This window comes from Uloborus diversus, chromosome 2, assembly GCF_026930045.1.
Source record: "Uloborus diversus isolate 005 chromosome 2, Udiv.v.3.1, whole genome shotgun sequence".
Lineage (NCBI taxonomy): Eukaryota > Metazoa > Arthropoda > Arachnida > Araneae > Uloboridae > Uloborus > Uloborus diversus.
Window position 1 is genome coordinate 13,622,557 of NC_072732.1, and position 25,767 is coordinate 13,648,323.

General features: G+C 33.7%; 1 protein-coding gene across 2 annotated transcripts in view; it reads left to right on the forward strand.

The window, feature by feature from the left end:
- Positions 1-24,018, forward strand: part of LOC129217738 (AP-4 complex subunit mu-1-like) — a 62,789-nt gene extending 38,771 nt beyond the window's left edge. The window contains exons 12-13 of one of the 2 annotated variants that reach the window (XM_054852074.1): positions 1,097-1,214; positions 23,723-24,018. In XM_054852074.1, the coding sequence (XP_054708049.1) occupies positions 1,097-1,214; positions 23,723-23,770 (166 nt within the window). In that variant the 3' untranslated portion in view covers positions 23,771-24,018. Of the gene's footprint in view, positions 1-1,096; positions 1,215-5,690; positions 5,916-23,722 lie in introns of those variants that run through there. The other variant, XM_054852073.1, reaches the window with a different exon arrangement.
- The last annotated feature ends 1,749 nt before the right edge of the window (positions 24,019-25,767 follow it).

Below are 25,767 nucleotides of genomic sequence, written 5' to 3' on the forward strand. Positions count from 1 at the left end.
GTCATACGTCCACGAGACCTGGTGTCATGGTGTGGGGCGCAATTGCATATGATGCAAAATCACCTCTAGTGTTCATTAACGGTGCTTTGACCGGCCAACGTTACGTTCAAGAGATCCTGCAGCCAGTTGCTTTGCCATTCCTGAGCACCCATGTTCGGCCGCTATTCCAACAAGACAACGCTCGACCCCATATTGCTGCCGTCTCTAGAGCTTGTCTTCAAGGCCTAGACAGCATGGAGTGGCCGGCATATTCACCAGACCTGTCCCCAATCGAGAATGTGTGGGATGCCATGGGACGAGATGTCAACACTCCACCCGTACCTCGAAATCTGCCGGAACTCCGTAACAAAGTTAAAGCAGCATGGGATAGACTACCACAGGACTTCATTAAGAACCTGTACGATTCGTTACCAAGACGATTAGCATGTTGTATTCGGAATAATGGCGGCCATACCCCATACTGAATGTTACCCATTTTGTGTATGTTGTTCAATAAATTTTGCTTATATCGTTCTCATTTTCTAATCATTTACTCTTCCATATACACTTAACATACCTTCCAAATGTCATTGTATTCTAAGACTTCCTTCATGGTGCAACTTTTTTTTTGTCTTAGAGTGTACAATGTTTTGGACAAAATCAGACTTTTTTTTTAGAGAAAGTTTCTGACTTGTTTATTTCCATTCATGACTTACCCACAATTGTTCTGTAGCAAAGTTGTTTCTTATACAGTGCATATTGTCCCGTTTTACAGCTTATTCTGCTTTGTGGTCAAAATTTAACTTTTAGTTTATGAATTTAGAATGTACTGCTTTGAGCCTTGCCTTTGATGAACTGAATGAAGTTACAGGAAAAAAATTCTGGATGAACCAAGACCCATAAACACAGAAAACATCAGTCAGAAAAGCTTAAGCTCTCCCATTAATCTTTTTCCTTATAATTTTTGTGATGATACCGTTTAAGAAAACAATAATTCATATTTCTCTCAAGTTTTACCTTTTTAAATTTTAATAGTGAAATTAATATTTAAACATTTTTTTGTTTGAATTTCTATCAACATTACAGCTCAATATTTTTAATCTGTCTTCTATTTCAGCATTATGCAGCAATTTAGTATGCATGAAAACTCTGCTGAGTTTTTGAGTAAAGAAAGAAAAATATTATGGAAAATAAAAAAGCTTACTGGGCAAGGAGAGGTCATTGCTAAATTTAAGGTATTTTGCACTTTTTATTTTTGAATTCAATTAAATTGCACAATACAACGATAGGTTATTTTTTTATTTTCTATAGATTATAAAATTTTAACTATTTTGATTTGTATTACCAATATTTTGCACTCTTCATGATGTGATTTCCTGAATTCTAAACCAAACACTGCAAAGATTCCCTTTTAAGCACTTTTATTATACTCGGCCTGATTATCACGGAGTAATCTGAGGCCTGCTTTTGCTTATATTTCAGCAACTAGATCACTTAGAGACTTCTGGATTACACTAAATGATTCGCTTAATCTTAAAGTATGACTTAATGCTGGAAAATTAAAATTCTGAAATAAAATTATTATTTTGTTTAGGATGGAAAATAGCAAATTTCATGTTCCCCATTAAGTGCTTAAATATATACGCCATTGTTATAAATTTTGTTGCCTTGCAAATATAGTGCTAATAGTAGTCATAATGAAAATTTTGAATCAAGGCTTCGCTGGAGCAAGAATGAAATTTATTCACTGATGTTGCTTTCTTAGGGTTTTTATCCTCATCTATGCCAATAATCGATAACGGGGCTAAGTAAAGAGACATATAAGGATCTTTATCACAAGTAACTTGTACGCTGTGAACCATTCTCTTGCTTATATCTCAGCAACTAGACCACTTAGAGACTTCGGAATTTCACTAAATGATTTGTTTGATCCCCAAGTACAATTTAATGCTAAAAAGAAAAAAAAAATGAAAATCTAAAATAAAATTTTGTTTGAAAATGAAAAACTTTAAAATAACAGAATCTTTTAAAAAATACTAAGCACTTATCATAATGCACTCAAAGGGATAAAATAACTTTTCTAGGTCAGAAAGGACAATTTAAGTTTTCCTGTAGTTTTCAATTATTCCAAGAAAAAGACTTCACAAATGAAGAAAAGTGCGCTCAAGTCATTTCAAGCCGAACTTTTCCCGTTAAGAAAAATATGCATGCTTCAACACTCAAATTTACGATTTGAAAGCTAGATAATGATAAAACATTCTCTACATGACTTGAGCCTCACCTTTCTTTGTTTGCGAAGTCTTTTTCGAAGAATCATTGAAAACTACGGGAGTACTTAAATTGTCCTTTCTGACGCAGAAAAGTTATTTTATCCTTCTGAGTGCTTTATGATAAGTGCTCAGTATTTTTAAAACAATTCTGTTATTTTAAGTTGAATTTTGATATCTTGCTTATACAGTAGAACCTTGTTTATCCGATTCAAATTTCAGGGCCAACACCGAGTATTTGCCCTTGTGCCAAATGCGTGAAAATCATTAATTCAGCAAAAGAAACTCTGATTTGAAGAAAGTATTGGTAAACGAAATATTCTCTAAAATTTTGACATGGGGAGAAAAACATTTTTCTACTGATCCTCAAAATCACTAGAAATTCTATGAAAAAAATAACACCAAATTTCTAACTGAATGTCTTATTCTTAGTTATTTAAGTGTTTTGTATGCTGCATATTTAAAATTGTAAGTACTTGCATTGTATATTTTGTAAAACTATTTCTTTGTTTTCCGATTTAAGTTTTCTGAAAAAAACTTTTTTAATTCGGCATTAAAATTAATTAAAATAGTGTCATTAGCTAAAACTTTTGGAATTTGGCTAAGGCTTTTAAAATTTGGCTGATATCTTGGCTAGCCATTTGAAATCGCTAAAATGGGCACTAAATTTGTAGAGCTTAAAAAATGTTTTTTATTCACACAAATAATGTTTTTAAATTATGGTAGTGAACTGTAAGTCCACTAAACATTCATTTTTAATTTTGATTAAATTTACAACTCCTGAATAGATCGTGCAATAAGTCATAGTCATCAAATAAACAACATGGCATACTCAAAGCGTCATTCCGACAATACTGCAGCCGAAACTATACATGATATAATGTTTGTGGGAAACAATCCCATCTAATTTGGTTACAAAGCATTTCTTTTCTGCTATAATAAATGGTATGTCTGTCTGTTAAAGAATGTACTGCTTATTACTCGTACTCTCTGGATTTTTGTTTATCTTTATTGACTTTTGTTCCAATTAGTCTGGATAAACAGGATTCTACTGTATTGTGCAAAACTTATGCCGAACTCCTATCAAGTCTACCGCATGCTTCTCCCCCAAAAATTGCACCTTAATACATTTTTCATTTGGCTCTGATCCTCAGCTTTCTTTTAAATGTGTTTTTTGAATAAATTTTACTCGGGCATTTTAAGTTCTCAATTTTGCATAATTTTTCTATTTACTTATAGATGTAAAATTACACCTAAAAATATCCTTGCAATACCCAGTCAAATAACATCATTCAAGTTATCATAAAAATTCTAGAGGAAATTTTGCTTGTATGTGTGAATGTACATTTCCTAAAATTATTGAAAGGGTTTACAGGATTTTTTTTAGAGAGTGATACAGCCAATTTTTTATATATATATATATATACAGTGAAGCACGGTTTATACATTTTTGAAGGGACTGTATGAAAAGCGTACAAACAAAAAAAACGTATAATAGGTATAGGTTAATGTGTATTAGACTTTGCAGGGACTAATTTTAAAAACGTATAACTGATAAAAACGTATAAAAGAGAAACGTATAAACTGTGCTTCACTGTACATAAATAACTGTTTTAGAAAGGAAGTTTTTCATGCTTTGGAAAGCAGAAAAGTCAGTTTGTTTTTGACTTTAAAATTAAATCAATGCATAGATGTTTGCTATAAACATGCCAACATGCACTTACTAAATTAACACACATTAGTTATTCTCGCTTCTTGTTTATATATTTCTAATGACTAAACAAGCAGAGTTTTCAATTTACAAAAAGTCTTTTAAAAATCATTCATCTGATTCACTTTCTTCCCTTTTTGCATTAGAGAAATGACTCATTTTCATTACAATTACCATCAGCATCGAGTGATAATCCGGATTCAGAGTTTGACTGATTTTGTGGTAAAGGAGTCAGAGTTGGGAATCGAAGGTTTACAATTCCAAGAGTCGGAATTGTTTTTGGAATAAATGAGTCAATCATTTTTCGTCTGACTCTACAGCCCTGCTTATAAGATCCTTTCGTATTGATCAAATATGTAAACTATCGCTACTTCTTCCTCAACACAAAAGATTTTGCAGTTATAATTTGTTCCAAACTTTTTGCCAGGCAAGTTTTTCTTCTCTATGAGATTGTAAAATATGATCAAGTGCCAGATTTTAGTAAACTCATTTTCCATTTAGTAACCATTCAGTTCTCTCTTTTTTTCTCTCTTATGATATGTTTTGTTATTGGAACTGAGCTAGGGAATTTTTTTTTAAATTGATTAATTATTTTTTTAGTTTTTTTGCAATATTAACCACCAATTATCTGGCATCTGGTTTAAAATTCAGTTTCACCCATGCTGGTTTGGCTCATTTTTTTCTGGCATGGTGTCTAATGTGCAATAATACATCCGTATTTTGCTTTTAAACTTAAAAATTGATATTGAACATCTCTTATTAAAATTTAATTTCTTAATACGAGGCGTGTTTTTAAAATAAGTTCCGTTTTGATATAAAAAATGAACGAGTACAGATAAAGCAAAGAAATTTATTGCACAAAAATCTACCATCTTTACGCTATTTTTTGACATTACTCCCGTGATTTTCCAAGCATTTGTCATAGCGAGGTACAGGTTTTTGTATACCTATTCATAGAAAATTGCCGCTTGTGTAGTCAGCCATGGGATAACATGTTCTCTGAGCTCATTATTGCTGTTGTGCCACAGACCACCTAGGGAAGACTTTAGATGCCGAAACAAATGAAAGATGCTGCGAGCGAGGTGAGGGTAGACCAGAGGATGTTCAAAAACGCCCCAGCCAAAGCCCTGTAAGAGTCCTCATGGTTGACTAAACGGGCGGTAACTTTTTACGAATAGGTATGCAAAAACCTGTACCACGCTATGACAAATGCTTGGAAAATCGTGGGAGCAATGTCGAAAAATAGCGTAAGGGTGGTAGATTTTTGTGCACTAAATTACTTAGCTCTATCTGTACTCGTTCTTTTTTTATATAAAAACGGAACTTACTTTAAAAACACGCCTCGTTTTTTTTTTGTTGAGGTTTTTTGTTCATTTCAAAATGCTGAATGATAGCCACTGAGTTAATTATTATTTTTTGAAGGATCTATTTAAATGCCCTCTGTCATGTTTATTACTGTGGCATATTTGCTTTTAGAACGTTGCCTTAGTAAAACTTTTTGAATCGCTCCACTTTAAAAGAAACTTTGATTTCAATCATTCCCTGTTCAAGCAAAATGTACTTGGATGCATGAATAAACTGCTCTAATACATACATTCAGCTCATAGATTGTTGAGAAATATTTATTTTAGATTTATTGCATCAGTGTTGTTAAAATTTCAAGGTTATTATGTCTAAATAAAGGAAACGTCATTAGCACCACTCAACATTTATTTCCTCCTGCAATGTTTCAGCTGGTGGATGCAATGCAGGGCCCCCCCAGTCGTCTCCAACTGGGTCCCGTGGCCCTGGAATTTGAAGCCTCCAATGTCACCTGTTCGGGCATCGGCGTAAGGAACATCAAGGCCGAAGATCTCTCCAAAAAGCCCATCCCAATACGGAAATGGGTCAGATATGTCACCCTGGCTCATTCCTACGTCTTTCAGATATGAACTTTCTGCTTTGGATGCAAATAAATCTATCCAGGGCCTGATTAACACACGGTCCGGCGGGTCCGCGGACCTGGGCACCACAAATTTAGGGGCACCAAAATAGCTTAGCCTAAATTCACTTACTTCTTTTTTTAAAGCTCATTTTACTTTTTCTCAACTTTAAGGGAGAGGAGGCTCAAATTTTTGTAAAAATCAGCTCAAAACCTCATAAAGTTAAAAACATTTCGCGTAAAGAAGTCGTTGTCCCTCAGCTATGGAATTTCAAAATAATTACTCGGATGACATAGATGAACATTTTCCAGAAGAATTAACACACTTTCAAATTTTTGCAAAAGGTAACCCTTCTCCTGGAGAATGTTTTAAAAGGATAAGATCACTAAACGTTACACATGCATTTCCGAATGTGGATTCACCCCTGCAGCTTCTTCTTACCTTGCCTATGAGCAGCTGTTCCAGTGAACGTTCCTTTTCATTTTTGAAAAGAATAAAAAATCATTTGAGAAGCTGCGTTTCTCAGTATAATTTACAGGCGTTTTCCTTATTGATCATTGAAAATTCTGTGACATCATAGATTTCAATTATTTGATCGACACATTTGCCTCTGTTAAAGCCAGAAAGAAGCTTTCTTAAAGCTTGATGTCAGAATTAGTAAGATTTTTTTTGCAGTTTTAAATTGTTTTTTTAACTCTTCGCCTTAAGAGGCAATTTTAACTGTGATTATAGTTTGGTGACTATCAAGTGTTTAGTATTCAAATCCCAGATTTCCTTTCAAATGTAATAATGTTTCTTTAAAATGTAGTTTCTAGTAATTAGGTTTCTAGTATGAAACATTGACTTTAAAATTGCGCGGATTTTCTCATATGGGGGGGGGGGGGCACCAACATCTACTCAGGACCTGGGCACCAGTTTGGCTTGATCGGGCCCTGAATCTATCCATCAGCATTTGATGATTGTGTTTCATCAAGAGATAATGCAGAAAATCTTCACTCTTACCTACAAGGGAACGATTATGATGTAAGAGGTATTACAGTCGGACCTCCATATATCGAAGTAGCAAATTGCCGGAAAAAAATTCGATATATAGAAATTTCGATATATAGAAACACAATCTTATTTTATCATAAAAATATCCTAAAACATTAAAATTAAAACTAATTTTCGTGCATGAAACCCAACTTCTAATTTAAACGAGCATCGGATTAAATGAAAGTTAATAATTAAAAATTTAACAGAAATTACATTTTTGCTCCTTCATGCCCCTTCATTCTTCGGAAATTCAACTTGAACCGCCACATTAGGGGATTTTCGTGTTAACAATGTAATCAAGAGAAAAGTAAAAAATCAATCTACTTAACTTGAATGATTTTTACTGAAGCTAAAGATACTAGGAATGATAATCAACAGACAAAAGGGATAACTTGACACTGATTTTAGTGTTACTGGTTGCAACTAAGATTTGAAATAAACTTGAGGGATTGTAAGAACTCCAGAACGGAACAACGACCCTATCTACACACCCTTGAACCCCCTATTCCTTATGAATTTCGTAGCAACCTTTAGTGATCATAATTTTCTCCGCTAACCTTCATTTTTCATGAGACATACAGTCTAAAGTGGTAAAAAACCTACGAATGTCTCGCAAAAAATTTCGATATATAGAGACTTTTTCGATATATAGAAACAATTTTTCTATGTAATGAACATAGAAATTTGCTGGGATTTCGATAAATAGAAAATTTCGATATGTGGAAGTTCGATATATGGAGGTCCGACTGTATGTCTTTTTCAAGGTGGTGTCCACTAAATTAAGCATAAAATGTCACGCCATCCCACCGTTCAATCCAAATCCCAACCCCAATTACGATCAGGAAGGGTGATAGGTACTAACTCTTTAGGTATACTTTCGAGTAGTACATTGAGTAAACGAAATATCACTATTGGTTGAAGAATGTTAGCTAAGCAGCAATCGTAACCCTGAAGATTGCAGTGATATTTGAAATATAATTGATAAAATGGTATATGAACAACAATAAAACTATCTTAAATAATTCAGGACTTGTTAACAAATTGTGCAATGCAAAATTAAAAGCAAATCAAATTATATATACGATGCTCAATACTATTCAAAAATAGAGTAAGGACTTTAATATTTTCTTTAATATAATCCTAGCAAAATTTGTAGCTTAAGATGTCGACATTGGAAGTCTAAAAGCTGAATATTATGTGACTAAGAGAGCTAATTCTGAAACAGATAATGGTTATAATCAAAATGAATGCCATCAGAATAGGTGTTTACGGAATGTTGTATTTAATGCCAAGAACGAGAAATGTATCAATAACAAATCTAAAGGAGGTAGAAAGGATTCTGGAAACCACAGTGATGATAATACAGTTGTCTAAAATGACAAAATAATAAAAATTTGTGGAACCATTAAAATTTGTCCCACGAAAATGTGTCACAAGATGTAAATATTACAACTGAATGAGGAATAGAATAGTGTAACTCTCTCTAGCTTTGCTGATGAAACCTCAGCCACACAACATAGAAATGGTGTTGATTCATATAGCGTTATGAATTCAAATAAAGATGTGGGTACTGAATCCTTTTACAAAAGCTATGCTGGTGAGGAGAAATTGGACAAGGACTAATATCTCCCAGAAATCCCCTCGTGATCAAATCCAAATAATGGCAATTATTTCCAGTTACAGTCCTATTAAAGCTCTTGCACCAATAAACTCTATTGAACCAACCAATCAAACTAGATAGGAAAGGGGTATCCACCAATTTGGATAGATGATGTTGCTGATCTTGATGGGCAATTGAACTTATTTCGTCAACTAATGTGTATATTTAACTCCTCCAATTCTTACAGAATTATCTAAGCTTACTTTATTGAAAAACAAATTGGTAACCACACCCTATTCCCCTCTCCCAGAAATCCCCTCGTGATCAAATCCAAATAATGGCAATTATTTCCTGTTACAAACTATCCTATTAAAGCTCTTGCACCAATAAACTCTATTGAACCAACCAATCAAACTAGATAGGAAAGGGGTATCCGCCAATTTGGATAGATGATGTTGCTGATCTTGATGGGCAATTGAACTTATTTCGTCAACTAATGTGTATATTTAACTCCTCCAATTCTTACAGTATTATCTAAGCTTACTTTAATGAAAAACAAATAGGTAACCACACCCTATTATTGCCTGAAGCAAAACATATCAAAGGTGTAATCAGGGGACTTGAAACAAACACTAACTCAGCTTTGATACTTCACAGCATTTACAAATAGGGCTTCTATCCCTCTTTCCAAGCTCAACTCCATAGGGGATTATCACTCCTGGTTTGCTTATTTGAAACTCAAAATAACAGAAGAATATGGAACATTGAATGTATAGGGCACATACACTTTAAACAGCTGCTAGTCATTTAATAATTGATTTAATTTGTTGATTTTTTTTTTGTAGTTGACTCTTTACATTCTTATTATAATCAGAAATAATTTTTCGTTTTGGGATTAACAACACTGACGTATAAGGATTGAGAGATGGAGAGTGGTTTATTTTTCCAACCATGGATTTTCATCTGAAAAGTGAGGTTTTATCCCTGATTTTTAAAAAAATATACAATCTTTAATTAATCGTTTCAAATGCTTATATTATGTTTTATAATTGTTTGTAGAATATTTTGTAATGAAGTTTGTTCGGTATTTTACCGTTTTTGTATATGAAATATTGATTTCAAAAATATAAGTCCGGAATATTGGACGTTCCATAACTCTTTTAATTTTTCTCCTACAAACTCAAAAATTCGTCTAAAAGATAGCCTTTACCATAGTACACTGTGTACCAAATATCAACATTTTTGGTCCAATATTTCTTAATTCCGACTGAAGGGGTTAAGGGTAAAGCCCTTTTTTAAAAGATGCCCCCCATTGATCCCTTAAAAAGCTAAATTGAATTTTTTCGTGCTGAAACTGCCAACAATTCAGTTAAAGCTACCGTGCTGCATAGGCCTGCCCAGTGCACTAGAGGTAAAAATCTACCATTTACCTGCTGTCTATATGGCAGAAATCATGCTGCTAATTTCTTTATACATCCTAAGAGATCATTTAAGCTCAATGACACAATATTAAATTCAACTTTTGAGTTAGAAACACTGCTCCAGAAAAATTTAACAACAAATCTCCTGACTCAAAACCTCCAATTTCTGCCCTGGGGTAACTTATGAAGAACTATTAATATGAAACATTTAAACTCTCCGGTTAGTAATACTGCTAATCAAAACTTACAGAATAAAACACGGGAAACATTAACACTGTCATTTTTACAAGCTCTCCTGTAACATGGCCAATATTTCATTTTGGAGAGAGTCAAATGAAATTTACATGTACTCTAACTCGAGTTTTCTTATGTACATGAGCAGGAAACCGATGTGTGAAAGTAAAAAGGCATTTTCATGTTTAACCCTTACAGGCGCGGGTCATTAAAATTTTAGTAATATAATAAAAAAACACAATGGATGGGATAAATTGGTTATCTGGACATAGATTTTACAGTCAAAATTTTTTTTAATTCACCCCCTCCAGCTGGGTGTGGTGTCCCCGTTTGTGACCACCGCCCTCCTAGAGCAAAAATTGTTTTCTGAAGTGGTTATGCTTACCTCGTATGACAATTGGAGTAATTTCAAATATTTTAAGCTCTTAAGCATTTTTACTAATTATTTCAATAATTTATGCCATTAAGAATATTTAGAACACAAAATTCAATATTTTTACTATAAAAATTCCAAGATAAAGATGAAGTAAAATTCAAGAAAGTTTATATAGATTACATAAAATTATCTAAATAAGCAACTTAAAATGTTAAAAATATTTTTGGCACATTGTTCTTGCTTTATGTGCATTCCTTTTGTGCTATAAAATATTAAATGAAAAAATACGACTGTATTTTTTACATTAAAGAAAAAATAGTTCCAGACCATTTACAGAAAAAATAGTATCAAAGCTGATAATAAAAAAAATATACAATTGTCTGGTAGGAACAGCAGATCTCAAATGTGTGCATTCATGAACCTTCATATTCACCTGTTCTGGGTCAAGAACCCAAAATAAATAAACAAAAGCCCATTGTAAACTATTCTTTTGGTCCCCCTTTTCTGAAATGTATCAAATTACATCTTTCACCCACAACAGTGAGATCAATGCCCTAGACGGGCGGTGTCCACATTTGGGGACACCTGGAAAGAAACTTTGTTTATGCATTCAAAAATGAACTCGAATTTTTTGCAAAATTATCATTGATTAGCTCAGGATTCCTGAGGGAAAATGGTTGACTAATTTAGTTTATGGTGTAAATTTTAAAATCTTGAAAAAAATATTGTATTTGAGCTTGAAAATCGAGGTATTTTAAACAAGAAATTAAGCCAACAAAAAGAGTCATACTTAATAGTGCTGCCATCTGTGTGCATTAAAGAGAAATAAAAGCAACTAATGCAGCGATTTTCGGAGTTTTAAAGAAAAAACTTTTTTTTAAAGAAATTTTTAAAATTGGTGTCCCTTTTTGTGACCACCGCGCCGGAAAGGGTTAAAATTTCTTACTCATTTCCGGAGGTTAAGGACCTCTTGGACCCTCCCCTTGGCTAGTCCACTGAAGCTCTCATTGAGAACTGACTTAACATGCTAAACCACCCTCATTACTGGTTGTCTATCAGATTTTAAGTCCCGTTTGGGAATGGCCTTGTCCTTCATAGTCGCTGGTTTTGTATTTCAACGCTCTTGATTAACTGCCTTTTTCTAGGCAGTAGCACCGAGTTTTCAAATATCTTGAACAGGAGCCCATTATGGTAGACACTGGCCCTAACTGGATCCAGGTAAGCCCCTTGGTCACGCTTAAGGGGTACCTCAAAAATGATGAAACGATCAAAAAAAATTTTATTGTTTATTTCAAAACTAAAAACTATTCTGAACACAGGGAAAAAGTTTCATTGCTTTAGTTTAAATATTTAAAAAGTTACGAGTGGTTTTAGGCCATGCTCGCTATGTGTTCTTATGCAAAAGAAAAACTTTAAACTGCTTTTTCTCGATGATGGTATTTTTGTGTTTTCATGTCACTAGAATCCCTAAGGATTTTTTTCTATTAAAGATAAACCTTTAAAGTAATACTTTTTGCTATGGGATAACGTATTTGACAAAACTGTGCATTGGATAAGCATTTTTTTAAATTACTGAAATATTTAGAGCATGTTAAACCTTTAAAAACTAATTTAAAAAAAAAACTTTGAGTTTTTACATAATTAATCCCAGAAAATTTTCTAATGAACTCATAAGCAAATGAATGCACAGATTTTTAGAGATGATTATAGTGATCGTTTAGCAAAAACAAAATTTAATTAGTGCAAAAATAAAAAAGCCTTATAAATTTCAAAAAATTGAAATTTTCTTCAATTTTTTGAATTTTAAAAAAAAGTAGGCAATATTTTTAAATTTTGAAAATAAATTATTGATTAAGAAATAAGTATGCATGTTATGGTTTCAAAGAAATATAAAATTTATTTAAATTTTAAAAAAATGTTTGAAAGGTACTGTGACCCCCTTAATTCCATTTGTGAGGGGAAAAAATTTGATTACGTTGAAATTTCTAATAAATTGAAGGATAACGTTTTATCATGTGAAGAACTTAATTTCTATTCAGTAAAGATTGATGAAATCATAATGATGCTTATGATAATAATAACAAAGAATGACAATCGAAGAAAACTGCATAATCTTAAAAAGTTTTCTTTGAGCTTAAAAATGCATGCATTTGAATCTATTAGAAATAAAGAAATCATTAAAAATTTAGAATTTGAGGTAAATACCTTAAAAAGCAAAATTCTAGGAATTGATAGTAAATTTGCTAATACTAGTGCTGATTTAACATCAAAAACAACTATTAACCATAAGAATGGGGGCTGACCCCAAACTTTCTACTGTTTGTTTCAACCCACCAAAAACTAAGAAAAAGAATAACAAGAAAAGATCAAATGATAATTCAAACCTTGCTAATGAAAATAAATGCAACAAATTAGCAAAATTAATGATAATGCAACTGCCAGTTGTAGTAATGCAAATAATGATAAACCTAGTACTACTAAAGAAATCACCAAAACTACTGGTGAAAATTCTTCTAGTATTATAAATAATCGAAATATTCCCATTAATCAAAATGTGGACTATGATAATCAGTCGGTTCTCTCGTTTAATTAAAATATTCATTTTTACCTTGACCCCCCCCCCCTCCCAACAATTCTACAAATGTTTGAAAACCCAGTCCCTACCCCTAATGATGAAGGGGAATGACAATTCCAAAGACGTACTGAAAAGAGCATTCCCCCTGTATGGGTGGATAATGTTACCAGAGTTCATACTCAATTTGGATGAAAAAAATTCCATGACTTTTTTCATGACTTCATAAAAATTTTCATGACCTTGTTATACAAAGAGAATAGTACTATTTAATGTCAAACTTGCCAATTATTTCTATGTATTGCCTGACTAAAGTCTTTATTTTCTAAAGCTTTCAACAAATTAAGATAAACTCTGATAAATTTAATGTTTTTTTTTTTTTTTTTTACAAGTGGTTAAAATAAACTCGGATGCAATTAGATTACTTTTTGAGTGGGTGTGGCAAAATCAAAAAAATGCAAGTTCACTACTAAATAATATAACAAACAAAAAGTGCTGAAACTAATGGTGAATACAAAATTAGTGATGTCCCAGCAGTAAAAACTCATTGCAAAAAAAGGTGGGTGGCTATTACAGAAGCGGATGCAATAGGATTCCTAAACTCAGATTTGTTTTTGAGATCATTAAATTTTTGAGTATTAATAGCTTTTACTAGCAACACTGTTAAATCCCTCCAGATTTCTAATGCTTTTTTTAGGTACTATTACTTTATTACTGTCCAAGATATTTTCCAATGACTTTAAATCAATTTCCAGGACTTTTGATGAAAATATTATTTTTCCGTGACTTTTCCAGGTCTGAAATTTGTTAATCTTTTTCCCATGACTTTCCAGGATTTCCATGACCCTTATGAACCCTGTGTTACTGATCCTGTAAATACTCTAAAAAATGTCACTGAAATTGCCGGTTAAAATGTTACCGGCGAATTTATGCACAACAGAAAGCTCATGTGCAAAGTAAAAAGCACAAATACTCATACTCACTGAATATTAAACCATACCTTGAGGAAAATAGCATTGCAAATCATACTTTACTTCTCCCTGATGAAAAAAAATGCTCAAAATAGTCATCAGAGGACTCCCAATAAACTCTAATCCAGCATGGAAAACGTCTGAGCTCAACAAATTGGGATATTATCCCTCCCATTTCGCTCAAAGCACACATGAACCTCTACCATTGTTTATGATCCATTTTCCCCCTATCCATCATAACCAAACTATCTGGAATTTACAATTTCTTGACAATCTAAAAATAAGTTTAGAATCTCTCAGAAAAAAGAATGCTGTTAGTCAGTGATGGAACTGTCAGCAGTTCAATCACAGCTCATTTGGCTGTAATGGACCATCAGTATGTGTTAAACGTGCTTGACCTCATAGATCCAGTAATTGTGACCGAGATGAAAAACCCCACCCTGCAACTTACTTCTTATGTGGAGGCCCCCACAGCTCAAACTACTCTAAGTGCCTTAAAAGGCCACCAAAAAAAAAAAAAAACAAATATTGACCTAATCAAATTCAATCAAAAACCACAAAATGCTCCTATTAAACAAAATTAAGACACCTGGTCCAATACCAGGAGAACAAACAGCATGAAAGCAAACTTAAATAAGTCTCTGGATCCCCCTTGCCCAAGCAGGGTCCTTCAATGCAACAACAAAATAATCAACAAAGAACAAATGAGAACAGTGCTACAAGCACAAATGCATTTAATACTTTAAGTATGACCTTAATTGCTTTTCTAGCCTTGCGTTCGACGAACCTCACTGGTCGACCGGTTATTAACCGCAGCGTTCTATGATCAACCGGTTAGCATTCTAAGCTGTTGATTGGAGAACGTGATCATTTGCTGTCGCGTGATTGACTAACCGGTCACTACCGGTCCTGCTCATCGAACGTAAGCTAGGAGGACTCCAAAAAATGAGTACACAAACCAATTATGGGTAGTTTCCCAAATTTTAAAATAGTTTCCTGGAACTGCAACAGTATTCAGGACCAACTAAAAACTAAAATTACAAAATTAATCACCTTCATTCAGAGGCGGCGGTTTGCCCTTATAAATGCGAGGGCAAATATTTTTTAGGAAGTTGAAGATTATTTTAGGCTATGTTGAGTGACTGGGGAGGGGGAAGGGCTTCTGATGTTTGAAATTTAGTTTGAAAATTAGAATGGTTTGAAATTAAAATCTTAACATTGAGGAAATCTTTGGTGTTGAAAAAGTGCAGGGGCGGTCGCCCCCCCCCCTCTTCCCCCTGAATCGGGGCCACTGCCTTTATTGAAAACTATTCATCAGACATAATCTGTCTTCAAGAAACTAAACTTAAACCTCAGGATAAATTCTACATCCCTGACTATATTGTCGTCTCACAAATGCAAGTGGTGGTAACGCAATCCTTGTGCACAAAGCACTTCAACATAAACAACTCCCCACCATACAAACCACCTATGAAAATACAAAAATTACTTGTGATAATTGTAAGTTACAGGTAGGCTCAATCCACTTAAATGTGCAAATACTGCACACTTACAACAATATTGAAAACTCCCTTAAAAACCCCATCTTAATAGGGGATTTTGACACAAAACACAATTCATGGAGCTCCAGCACGCCGAAAAAGGGCCAAAATTTAGCTCCAAATGATTTAACTCACTTTTACGGTGACAGAATTAGCATAAATGTGATTTCAAGTCACGATTGGGGCCACTAAGGAAAGGATCGAGTTCTAGGGCCGCTTCTCTTTGCCCTCTTTGGCTACGTCCCTATTTTTATTATTTTTAAAAAAAATTTTATGGGAAAACTTCCTAAAGTATTTTTTCCAGTCACATTTAAGACTTGCATTTCTGTACACTGTACAGTAATATTTTAGATTTCTATCTTTTTCTGTTTATTTGTTGAAATACACTAGTTAAAGTTTCGTTTTACTTCCGTTTTACCTTTGAACATTTTACTACTAGTGTACTGGTGTGATTTTTCATGACAATTCTTTAAATCCCCTTCTCTTTCTCCTCTTACCTTCTCTTCTATTAGAAACATACTACTGAGGTCCATGTATTTTTCTCTACTTTGCTGTGATTTTCGACATGGTACAGTGGAGCATCAAAAATCCGCACAAATTGGGAGAAGTGGTTGTGCGGATTTTTGATTTTGCGGATTTCAGGTCACTAAGGAAATAGGTGGGAGTTGTACCTTTAAATTGGAAAAATAAAAACAACAAGGAATAAAAATATAATAGTTACAGTTATTTACATTATTTAATATATACAAGTTTACAAATCATTAGCTACATTTTGAAAACATTTCAGAAATTGTTGCTTGTTTCATATTTTTTGATAGTTTAAGCTTAAGTCTTTTTTGTATGTTGTACAGCATTAGGAGTTCTTGCTCCGACACAATATCTTGTTGTTTTAAAAATTCTAAGTAGTATTCTCCTACCTGCACACCCTCCGAGATTAGAATTTTTTTAGATTCTGCCTGTCCTTCATCCTCATCATCTTCACTTTCCTCTGAGGGCTGTAGAACAATTTCACTATCACTAAGTTGATACTGAGTTTTCTGCTCATCTGGATTATCCAGCCACTCCAGGACTCTCTCTTTGTCCCACAGATCTTGATTGCACACAACTTTGGAATACATAAGTAGCTCCTCTGCTGTCTCCTCAAAGGGATTATTGGGGAAACCATTGAATTCATTGGATCATTTATTTATCCAGTGATTTAGAGCTTAACGGTACGAAATTCGATAGCGGCGGATTATTGATCGAAAAATAGAAGTTGTACGTTCGCAAAAATGATTTTCTGGCAAAATTAAGTTTTGGGGAAAATCGATGCGGATTTTGGATGTTGGCGGATTTCAGGGTGGCGGATTTTTGATGCTCCACTGTACTTTCATCAAAAAATAAGAAATATAAATACAGTAAAACCTGTCTACAATGATACTGTTGGGACCGAAAAAAAATATCGTAATAGACAGGTTATCGTTATAGACAGCTTGATTATTCAAGCTGACATTTTGCTGGGGCCAAAAAAAAAATTGTTAAAGGAAGGTTATTGTTATAGACTGCATCGTTATTTAAGGATTCACTGTATGTCACAGACCTCTATTGAGCTATCATATTTATTTATTTGTTCATTTTTAAAAATCTGATTCGCCATTGGTTTCTACCTCGTACTGAATACATTTTTGTTCTTTAAAACAGTGTTGGAAACCTACATTTTGGCCGTCCTTAGTTTGGTTTTCCCATCGGACATTTGAAACAAGAAATAATCGGCCATAGGCTGAAACGTGTTTTGGGGTTTAAAGAACCCTTTTTTCAATACAAAGTAGTGAGTTTTTGCATATAAAGATGTGTTTACACTCAAAAACTCACTATTTTGCATTGATAAGAGGGTTTCTTGAAGCCCCGAGACACGAATCTGCAGTAATCTGAATATTTGGGCTACAAAACTTTTAATAGTCAAGCATTTGACAGCATACATTCAATTGCAACATTTTTCGAATAAAACATTTGAGAGGCAATTATTGTCCGTTTCCCACGAGAAGACACTTTGCCCGCTTTTTTGGAACGCAGCGTTTAATTTTACATGGGGGTGATCGGTAAGCATATCTTTGTGCTTGTAAATGAGACAACCGGATAACCTTAACTTTGGGTTACATTTTAATGGCCCAAAAAAGTCAGTGTCCTTTACATCACTTGCTTCACCTGCCTTTTGCTACTTTTGTTATTCTTACATTTTAAAAACTGCTACTTTCTCAAAAAAAAAAGCTATGATCCTGATATGCCTTCTGCCAAAAACAGCGAAATAGAATCATCGGATACCATGTGAAGGAGGTAGAGTCAAGTGCCTTCTCATGGAAAACGGAAAACATTTGATTATAAAACCGTTGAGATCATAGGGATGTCCATTCCTTAAGAGTTCCTCCTGCACACCCTTAAAAACTATGGATCCCCCCCCTCCCTCCAAGAAAAATACAAGCTGTAAGCACTTCTGCACAGTCGGACCTGTCATTTCAAATAATTCTAGGAGGGGGCAAGGGAGTACACTCAATGCCATTTTTTCTCGAAAAACAACAAAAAATACTACGCCCACTTACTTAAAAAAGTATTTCCTTTTCAAAGGATCCCACTGACCCCCTAAATGACGGGCTTGCTCCTGCAACTGAATCACTTCAAAAGTCATTCACGTGAAAGGTTCATTCGATTATCAAATCGATCGAGAAATATACTGCTCGAGTGAATGACATCTCGAGAACTCGAGAAATCAGTATCTCAAGAAGTTCATAGAACGAGAACCCGAGCAGCAGATCACTTGAGAACTCGAAAAGTGATAATCGAAAACTCTAGATGTGAAAATCAAGAACTCGAGATACACTAATCGAGAACTCGTGATAATCGAGTTCTCAAATGATCCTGAATAATTGAGTGGTTCACTAATGAGAACTTGATTATGGCCATAACTAGCGGGTACAATGGCGGCGAATCGGGGTGGCAAGGGAGGGGGGGGGGGGCAACTGCCCCCACATCTTTCATCATCAAAGATTGCCTCAACGTTAAGATTCAAATTTCAAAACATTCTGGGTGAGGTTACCCAAACATTAACATCACCAAATACTGTTTAAAGTTTCAGTTTTAAAACTTCAATTTTGAAAATTTTCCTGAAAAAAGTCCTCGAGCTCACTTTCTCCTTTATTTAAATTCAAAAATGACCTAAATTTGTGTTATAAAGACTCCAGTGTGAGGGGGGAAATTCAGGAAGAGAATTCATCTAGATAGCATAAAACTGTGTTTTTAAGACCCCAATTTAGGAAGGAAAAAAACAAATTCAGAGATATTTTTCTGAAGTCCCCTAAGGAAGTTCAGGACTGAGTTCTTAGAATTTCATCAGTTCCAAAAAAAAAAAAAATACTTCGAGAACTTCCAAACCTTTTTCATCCTCCTTCTGAAATAAGGTTTTAAAAGACGTTTAAAAAATGTTTTAAACTTTGCAAAATTTCTCGGAGAGAACCCCAAACCCCTTGCTCTAAGTTTACTAAAGATGGCTTTATTTCCATCTTTAAGACATTAGTTTAAGATTTTTTTCTGGGAAGAGCCTTCATTACCAAAGACAGTCCAAACTTCTTTGTTTTTATTATTAACTAGAAAGTCGGCCATCAAGGTATGATGGGTGAAAATTGCTTCGACTCTACTACATTTGAACAAAGCCATTGCCTGTTTGGTGATATTTTGATGGTTGAAAATGTAACCCTAACTCCAGTGGATTTACCCTGAACTCCAGTAGGTAGCGTTCATTGTTGACCGTTTTTACGTTTCTTCATTCCCCTGAAATGAGTCTTACCAGTAAAATAGTTAAATTACCGGATCGAGTTCAGCCTTTCCCTGCATGTTAAACATTACCAAAACATATTATAAAATTATCATGCTGTGGCGAGAGTTTCATTGTTGAAGCATGCGGGTTACTCGATCATCAGCGATTATTTATTTAAGGATTACACTTTATTTTTAAAGAAACACTACGAGGACAACCATGGAAACTCCTCTCCATTCCCCAAACGTTGACAAAACTCTACCATAATGGCATTTTAAAACTACAATTCCAAAACATTTATGCGAGAGAACATCCAAAGCCCCCCCCCCCAGTCACTTAAGATAGCCTAAAATAAAATAGCCTTCTTTAAAAAAAATTTGCCCCTGCATCTATAAGCCACACTCGCCGCCTCTGAGCGATTATGCAGGTCTGGGCCTGGTACCAGGGCCTGATTACTGCACAGGCCTACTAAGCCTGGGCCTGGGGCCCCCTCTTCTTAAGGGGCCCCAAATTACTTAAAGAATTATGCATAGCATTACAACTATACAGAAAATACACACATTTTTAAAATAATAGCTTTCAGGGGGCCTCCAAATTATTCTGAGCCTTGGGCCTCACTTTTAGTTAGTCCGGCCCTGCCTGGTACTAAAAATGAAGACAAAGTGCTACCGACTTTATTTATGCTTTAAAACTTTTTTTTGCTTAAATGAAGCTTATTTTGCAGGAGCAACTTCAGCAATCCCTTTTTTTCGTCAGGATGTTGTGAAGGAGGAATATACTACATTATTTTCAGAACATAACTTTACTTTTAAGATCATTTCTGCATAACTTTTTCAATCAATTGAAGGCATATTGCAGAACACATTGCAGTGTGGGATTATTATGACATGCTTCTAAAATCACATCAGTAGTTCATTTCTCAATTCCTATACCGCAATAAAAATTTAGAAAGTTTGAAATTTGTTAAAAAGAAGTTTTTTAAAACTTGCCACCTTTGCTGCAAAATATATGTAGCTAAAATTCTAAGGAAGCTGCAGCATTGTATAAAAATCTCAAGCTCATTTTTAGACAACTAAATGCACCTTTGATTTGAAATCTAACTTAAATAATTTTGGCTTTTTTTTCTTTTTTCAAAAATGTTTTAAAAATCTACCATTCTTGAGGTTAATTCATTCAAAAATTTTGAAAGGAAAAACAATATTATTATTTGTTTTACTGAATAGATCCAAAAATTTTCAGAGGAACCAAGAATAGGAAGTTGCAAGTAATACTTCATAAAACAATTTTTGCTAAAATTTGCTTTCAGATGTCGCAATTCAAGTTTCATGGGAGCTTCAGAGTTGCGTGAGAAAACTATTTAAAAAGATACTAGCTTGCACTTCAATTTGATATGTAACTTGATACAAATTTTTGTAAATAAAATTTTCGGAGACTATGAAAGGAACAACAATTAAAGCAAAAGTTCTAATCATTTTTTTTTTTTTTTTTGCAATTTTTGGTTTCAAATATCATAACTCAAGTTTTATGAAAGCTACACAGTTGAATCCTAACAACTCATTTTAAAGAGAATTGCATGCACTTCAAGTTGATACTTAACTTAAAAAGTTTTGATTTTTTTTTTTTTTGAAAACAAAATATGCAATTTGTAATGTATTAATGAATGCATGCAAAACTTTTCTGAGTGGGACCATAAAAGGATTAAAGTACCTGCAATTCTCCTTAAAATGAGCTCTTATACAGCACTGTACTTCAAACATAGAACTTAAAATTTTAAGTAAGTGTGTAAAAAAATTAAGTTTTTTTGACAAGGAATTTCAAAAAATTACTCATTGATTATGAATGACAGATTTTTTTTTTTTACAAAAATATATTTACATTTTAAATGTCAAGGAGCATGAAAATTTGAAATGGTTAAGATGAGAATATTTATTTTTAGGTTGATATGAGATGGAATGACCCTCTCTTAGGACTTGAATTGTTTCTATAAGGACTCAGATTCACAAAAAATTGCTAGTCTTGGAACACAGTATTAATGTCTCAGTGTGTGTGTGGCAATTGTTAAATCACACCATACAAAAATAGAATTACATTTAAGACTTTCTGAAAAAAGCCAGTTCATACAGATGCCTATGTGCAGATGCCAACACAAACCATTCGGTTTTTTTTTATTAAGGATGATTAATAGAAAAACTAATTTACATTCTCAATGCTTACAAATTTCAATTTCATTTAATATATTACTTTTAAATTTGTAATAAATGCTATGAAATTTCATTTATTGTGCAACATTTTGTTAATGTTCCGATACTGTCATTTTCTGGGATATTTCTTATTCAAACAAGGAATATTGATATTAATTTTGCTTTTCTTCAAATCACATTAGTAAAATATTAGATATTAAATAGTCAAGCACTTGTAATTCAAGTTTATGAAAATACCAAATATTGGCAATGGATACAAAATTATAAGTGGACAGATTTTATTGCATTTAGATATTTCATTATAGCTATTTAGCAAACTCCCAACTTCAATCTCAAATGCACGTGTTGAATAAATAATGCAATTCCAGATTTGTAAAAGTGCTTTTAATTTTCTTAAAAGCAAGGTACAAATTGTCATGTGTATAAAGACATATATTTTTCAATAAAAAAGTTAATTAATATACATTATCAAAATTTAAATTATTTTTTCTTTTTTTGCCTATCAATGATTTTATGGACACTTTTACCCTGGAGCAATAAAATTGACAATCATGCTCACATTTTATCAAGTAAATTTTTCTTTATCAGCAAACCTCAAGCTGAAATTTTCACATTGAAAGAGTCATCAATTATTAATTATCATTCTGGAATGTATATCTTTCAATACAGTGGAATACGTTTAACACGAAACTGAGGGGACCGAAATATTTTTTCGTGGTAAAAGAATTTGTGTTAAAAGATTTCTTATAAAAAAGCTTGCTTGAACCAAACCATCAACAGGGCCTGATTAACGCACGGTCCGGCGGGTCCGCGGACCTGGGCACCACAAATTTAGGGGCACCAAAATAGCCTAGCCTAAATTCAGTTACTTACTTCCTTTTTTTTTAAAGATCATTTTACTTTCTCTCAACTTTAAGGGAGAGGAGGCTCAATTTTGTTTTTAAATCAGCTCAAAACCTCATAAAGTTAAAAACATTTCGCGTAAAGAAGTCGTTGTCCTTAGCTCTGGAATTTCAAAATAATTACTCGGATGACATGGATGAACATTTCCCAGAAGAATTAACACACTTTCAAATTTTTGCAAAAGGTAACCCTTCTCCTGGAGAATGTTTTAAAAAGATAAGATCATTAAACATTACACATACATTTCCGAATGTGGATTCACCCCTGCAACTTCTTCTCTTACCTTGTCTATCAGCAGCTGTTCCAGTGAACGTTCCTTTTCATTTTTGAAAAGAATAAAAAATCATTTGAGAAGCTGCGTTTCTCAGGATAATTTACAGGCGTTTTCCTCATTGACCATTGAAAATTCTGTGACATCAAACATAGATTTCAACTATTTGATCGACACATTTGCTTCTGTTAAAGCCAGAAAGAAGCTTTTTTAAAGCTTGATGTCAGAATTAGTAAGATTTTTTTTTTTCAGTTTTAAATTGTTTTTTAACTCTTTTTTTGCCTTAAGAGGCAATTTTAACTGTGATTAGTTTGGTGACTATCAAGTGTTTGGTATTCAAATCCCAGATTTCCTGTCAAATATAGTAATATTCTTTTAAAATGTAGTTTCTAATAATTATGTTTCTAGTATGAAACATTGACTTTAAAATTGCGCAGATTTTCTCATGTGGGGTGTGGGGGGGGGGGGGACCAACATCTTCTTAGGACCTGGGCACCAGTTTGGCTTGATCGGGCCCTGACCATCAAAGCTTTTTCCAGATCTTTGTCTCTTGCAGTCCTCATCCGTTTTCTCCCTGGCTCAAACATTGACGAAATTTGATCCCTGTTATTTTTTTGTTGTTGATAGAGTAGAATTGGCTATGACAAACTCTTTGCAAATTTCTGTTTTAGTCCTGCGTTTTTCATCCACTGCATTAATCAAGTCCATCTTCATTTTTAAAGAAATAGCCGTTTGCTTCCGTTTCTCAGCCAGTGTTCCCGCAAAACAGGAAAAAAAGATTTCAAACAGGAACCACAGAGTTTAGATCTTTGCCAAAATTAATGCGAAATTCAACAGTTTTAGCAACCAACCTAACGAACAGTTCTGAATACGTGTTAAAATGTTTGGGAATTTCTTATCCCCGAACTCATTGACATTTCTTTCTCTGTAGAAGATAAGGATTCTATTCATTAGAGAGGGAGTGGAAGATCCCTGTTGAATGGAGACAAATGCATGGACAAAAAAGGGGCTGTGAATGAAGAGGACCCAGTTCCCAGAAGTTCCAGGAAACTGTTCCATGAAAAAACTCTTCAGTGACTTGTAGCAAATTAGCCACTGAAGATCGAAAAAAAAAAAAAAATATTTCGTGTTAAGCGAATTTTGTTTCGTGTTAAAAGAAAAATAATGTATTAAATTGCTATGTACACTGTCTGGACCTCGATATCATTTCGTGTTAACCGATTTTTCATGTTAAAAGCATTTCACTGTATTCAGAGAAATCTGTAATCTCAAAAAATTAGGCATTTTTTAACAGCACTACTTTATAGAGTGCAGCAGAACTATTCATTTCTTTAAAACTTAGTTTGTAGGAAATGTTTTTATGAAAGACATGGTAAACACAATACTTATTTTTATAATTGGATAATTCAGCTGCAACTTGATTGTTTGTAAAAATTTGAGAAAGATGTACATCAGATGAATTGCTCGACACATTAACTTTGATAAACCGTTTAACCTTGCCCTCTTTTTTCAGCAATAAATCATATGGTTGCCCCTTCTCACCATTTACATTCACCCAAAAAATCTCCATCTTATGTGATTGCCACTGTAATGTGAATACTCCATTGGACAAATTGGATTGTGAATTTGGATACTTAGTTTTGTAGTGGTCTTGCAGAAAGGAAAAGACAAATTTTTCACTCAGCCTATTTATAAAACTTGGTTCACTATCTGTATATTTATATCTTGTGTCCTCCATTTCCCTAACCATCTCATTACCTTTGCTTTTCTTCTTTGCATGTTCAGATTGAGGAGACTGAGCAACCTTGATGTTTTCAACAGGTGTTAGTATATCTGAATTCCTTTCTTCTGAATCAGATAGCTTCTTAAACTGCTCCTCAACAAGATGAAGCTTGCGTGATTCTAATTTTTGAAAAGAAAGCCATTCCTGCTTCTCACTTTCAGAGATTGGAAATTCCATATCAATAACATCTCGTATATCAGCTTCGAGAGCTAATGCTTTCTTTAGATGATCATGAATTATAGTTTTCTTGTTACCCCATTTACCAACAACATAAATGGTTAGGTCATCAAAGTGCTGAGGGATTCTAGTAAAATCACCGAAAGGATACTTTACATCAATTTTCTGACATTGGTATAGCTTTATAGCACATATCTTATCATACAACCGTCTTAAAATAGTATTATCATCCTCATACAAAGTTTTAGATTCTTTAACTACAATCAAGCTCAATCTTTTCAGGTAAATCTCTCGTAAAGTACCATCATATATTTTCTTTTCTGGCAAAACTGCCTGTTTAAATGGTAATATGATAACCCCACATAAATCTGCTAGCTCTAAAGTTTCTTCATGAGACATACCAGGGATTCGTTTCAAGTAGCATGAATCTAAATAGCAAACTGCATCCTCTTCGTGAAAATAATGAAGATCTTTGGCAAGTCTTAATTTATTATCATTAGATAATAAGCTGAGTTGATTCTGTCTGATTTCATTTTTATCTTTTCGCTTTAGTTGTTCTAGCAAAACAGTAAACAATACCAGTGTTCTGTCTTTGCCAAGTCCAGTCTTCCACTCTAGAGCTTTGAGTAATTGCTTAATGCATCTAAAATCGAGTTCCATCTTAAAGCCGAGAAATCTCTCTAGGTCTTCAGGTAGGCTTTTGTGTTGCAGAAGAGGAACTGCATTTGGATTGATCTCACAAAGTCTTTCAAACTGTGAGGAATATATTTCTGTTGAAGGATACCGTTTACCATTCCTTGCTAATAAACAGGGTGAAGCTCTAAGTTTTTGTTGTAAACAACGTAACAACTGGTCTTTATCAGCCGTATTCCTATTCCAATAATTAACCAGTTGAGAGAAAAACCATCTTACATTTTCACGATTGGTCAGATGATCACAGTACTTCTCATAAATATCAGTAAATGTAGGGTTATGTACACCAAGTTCTGGTAGAAGAGTTTTTATACAGTTTGACT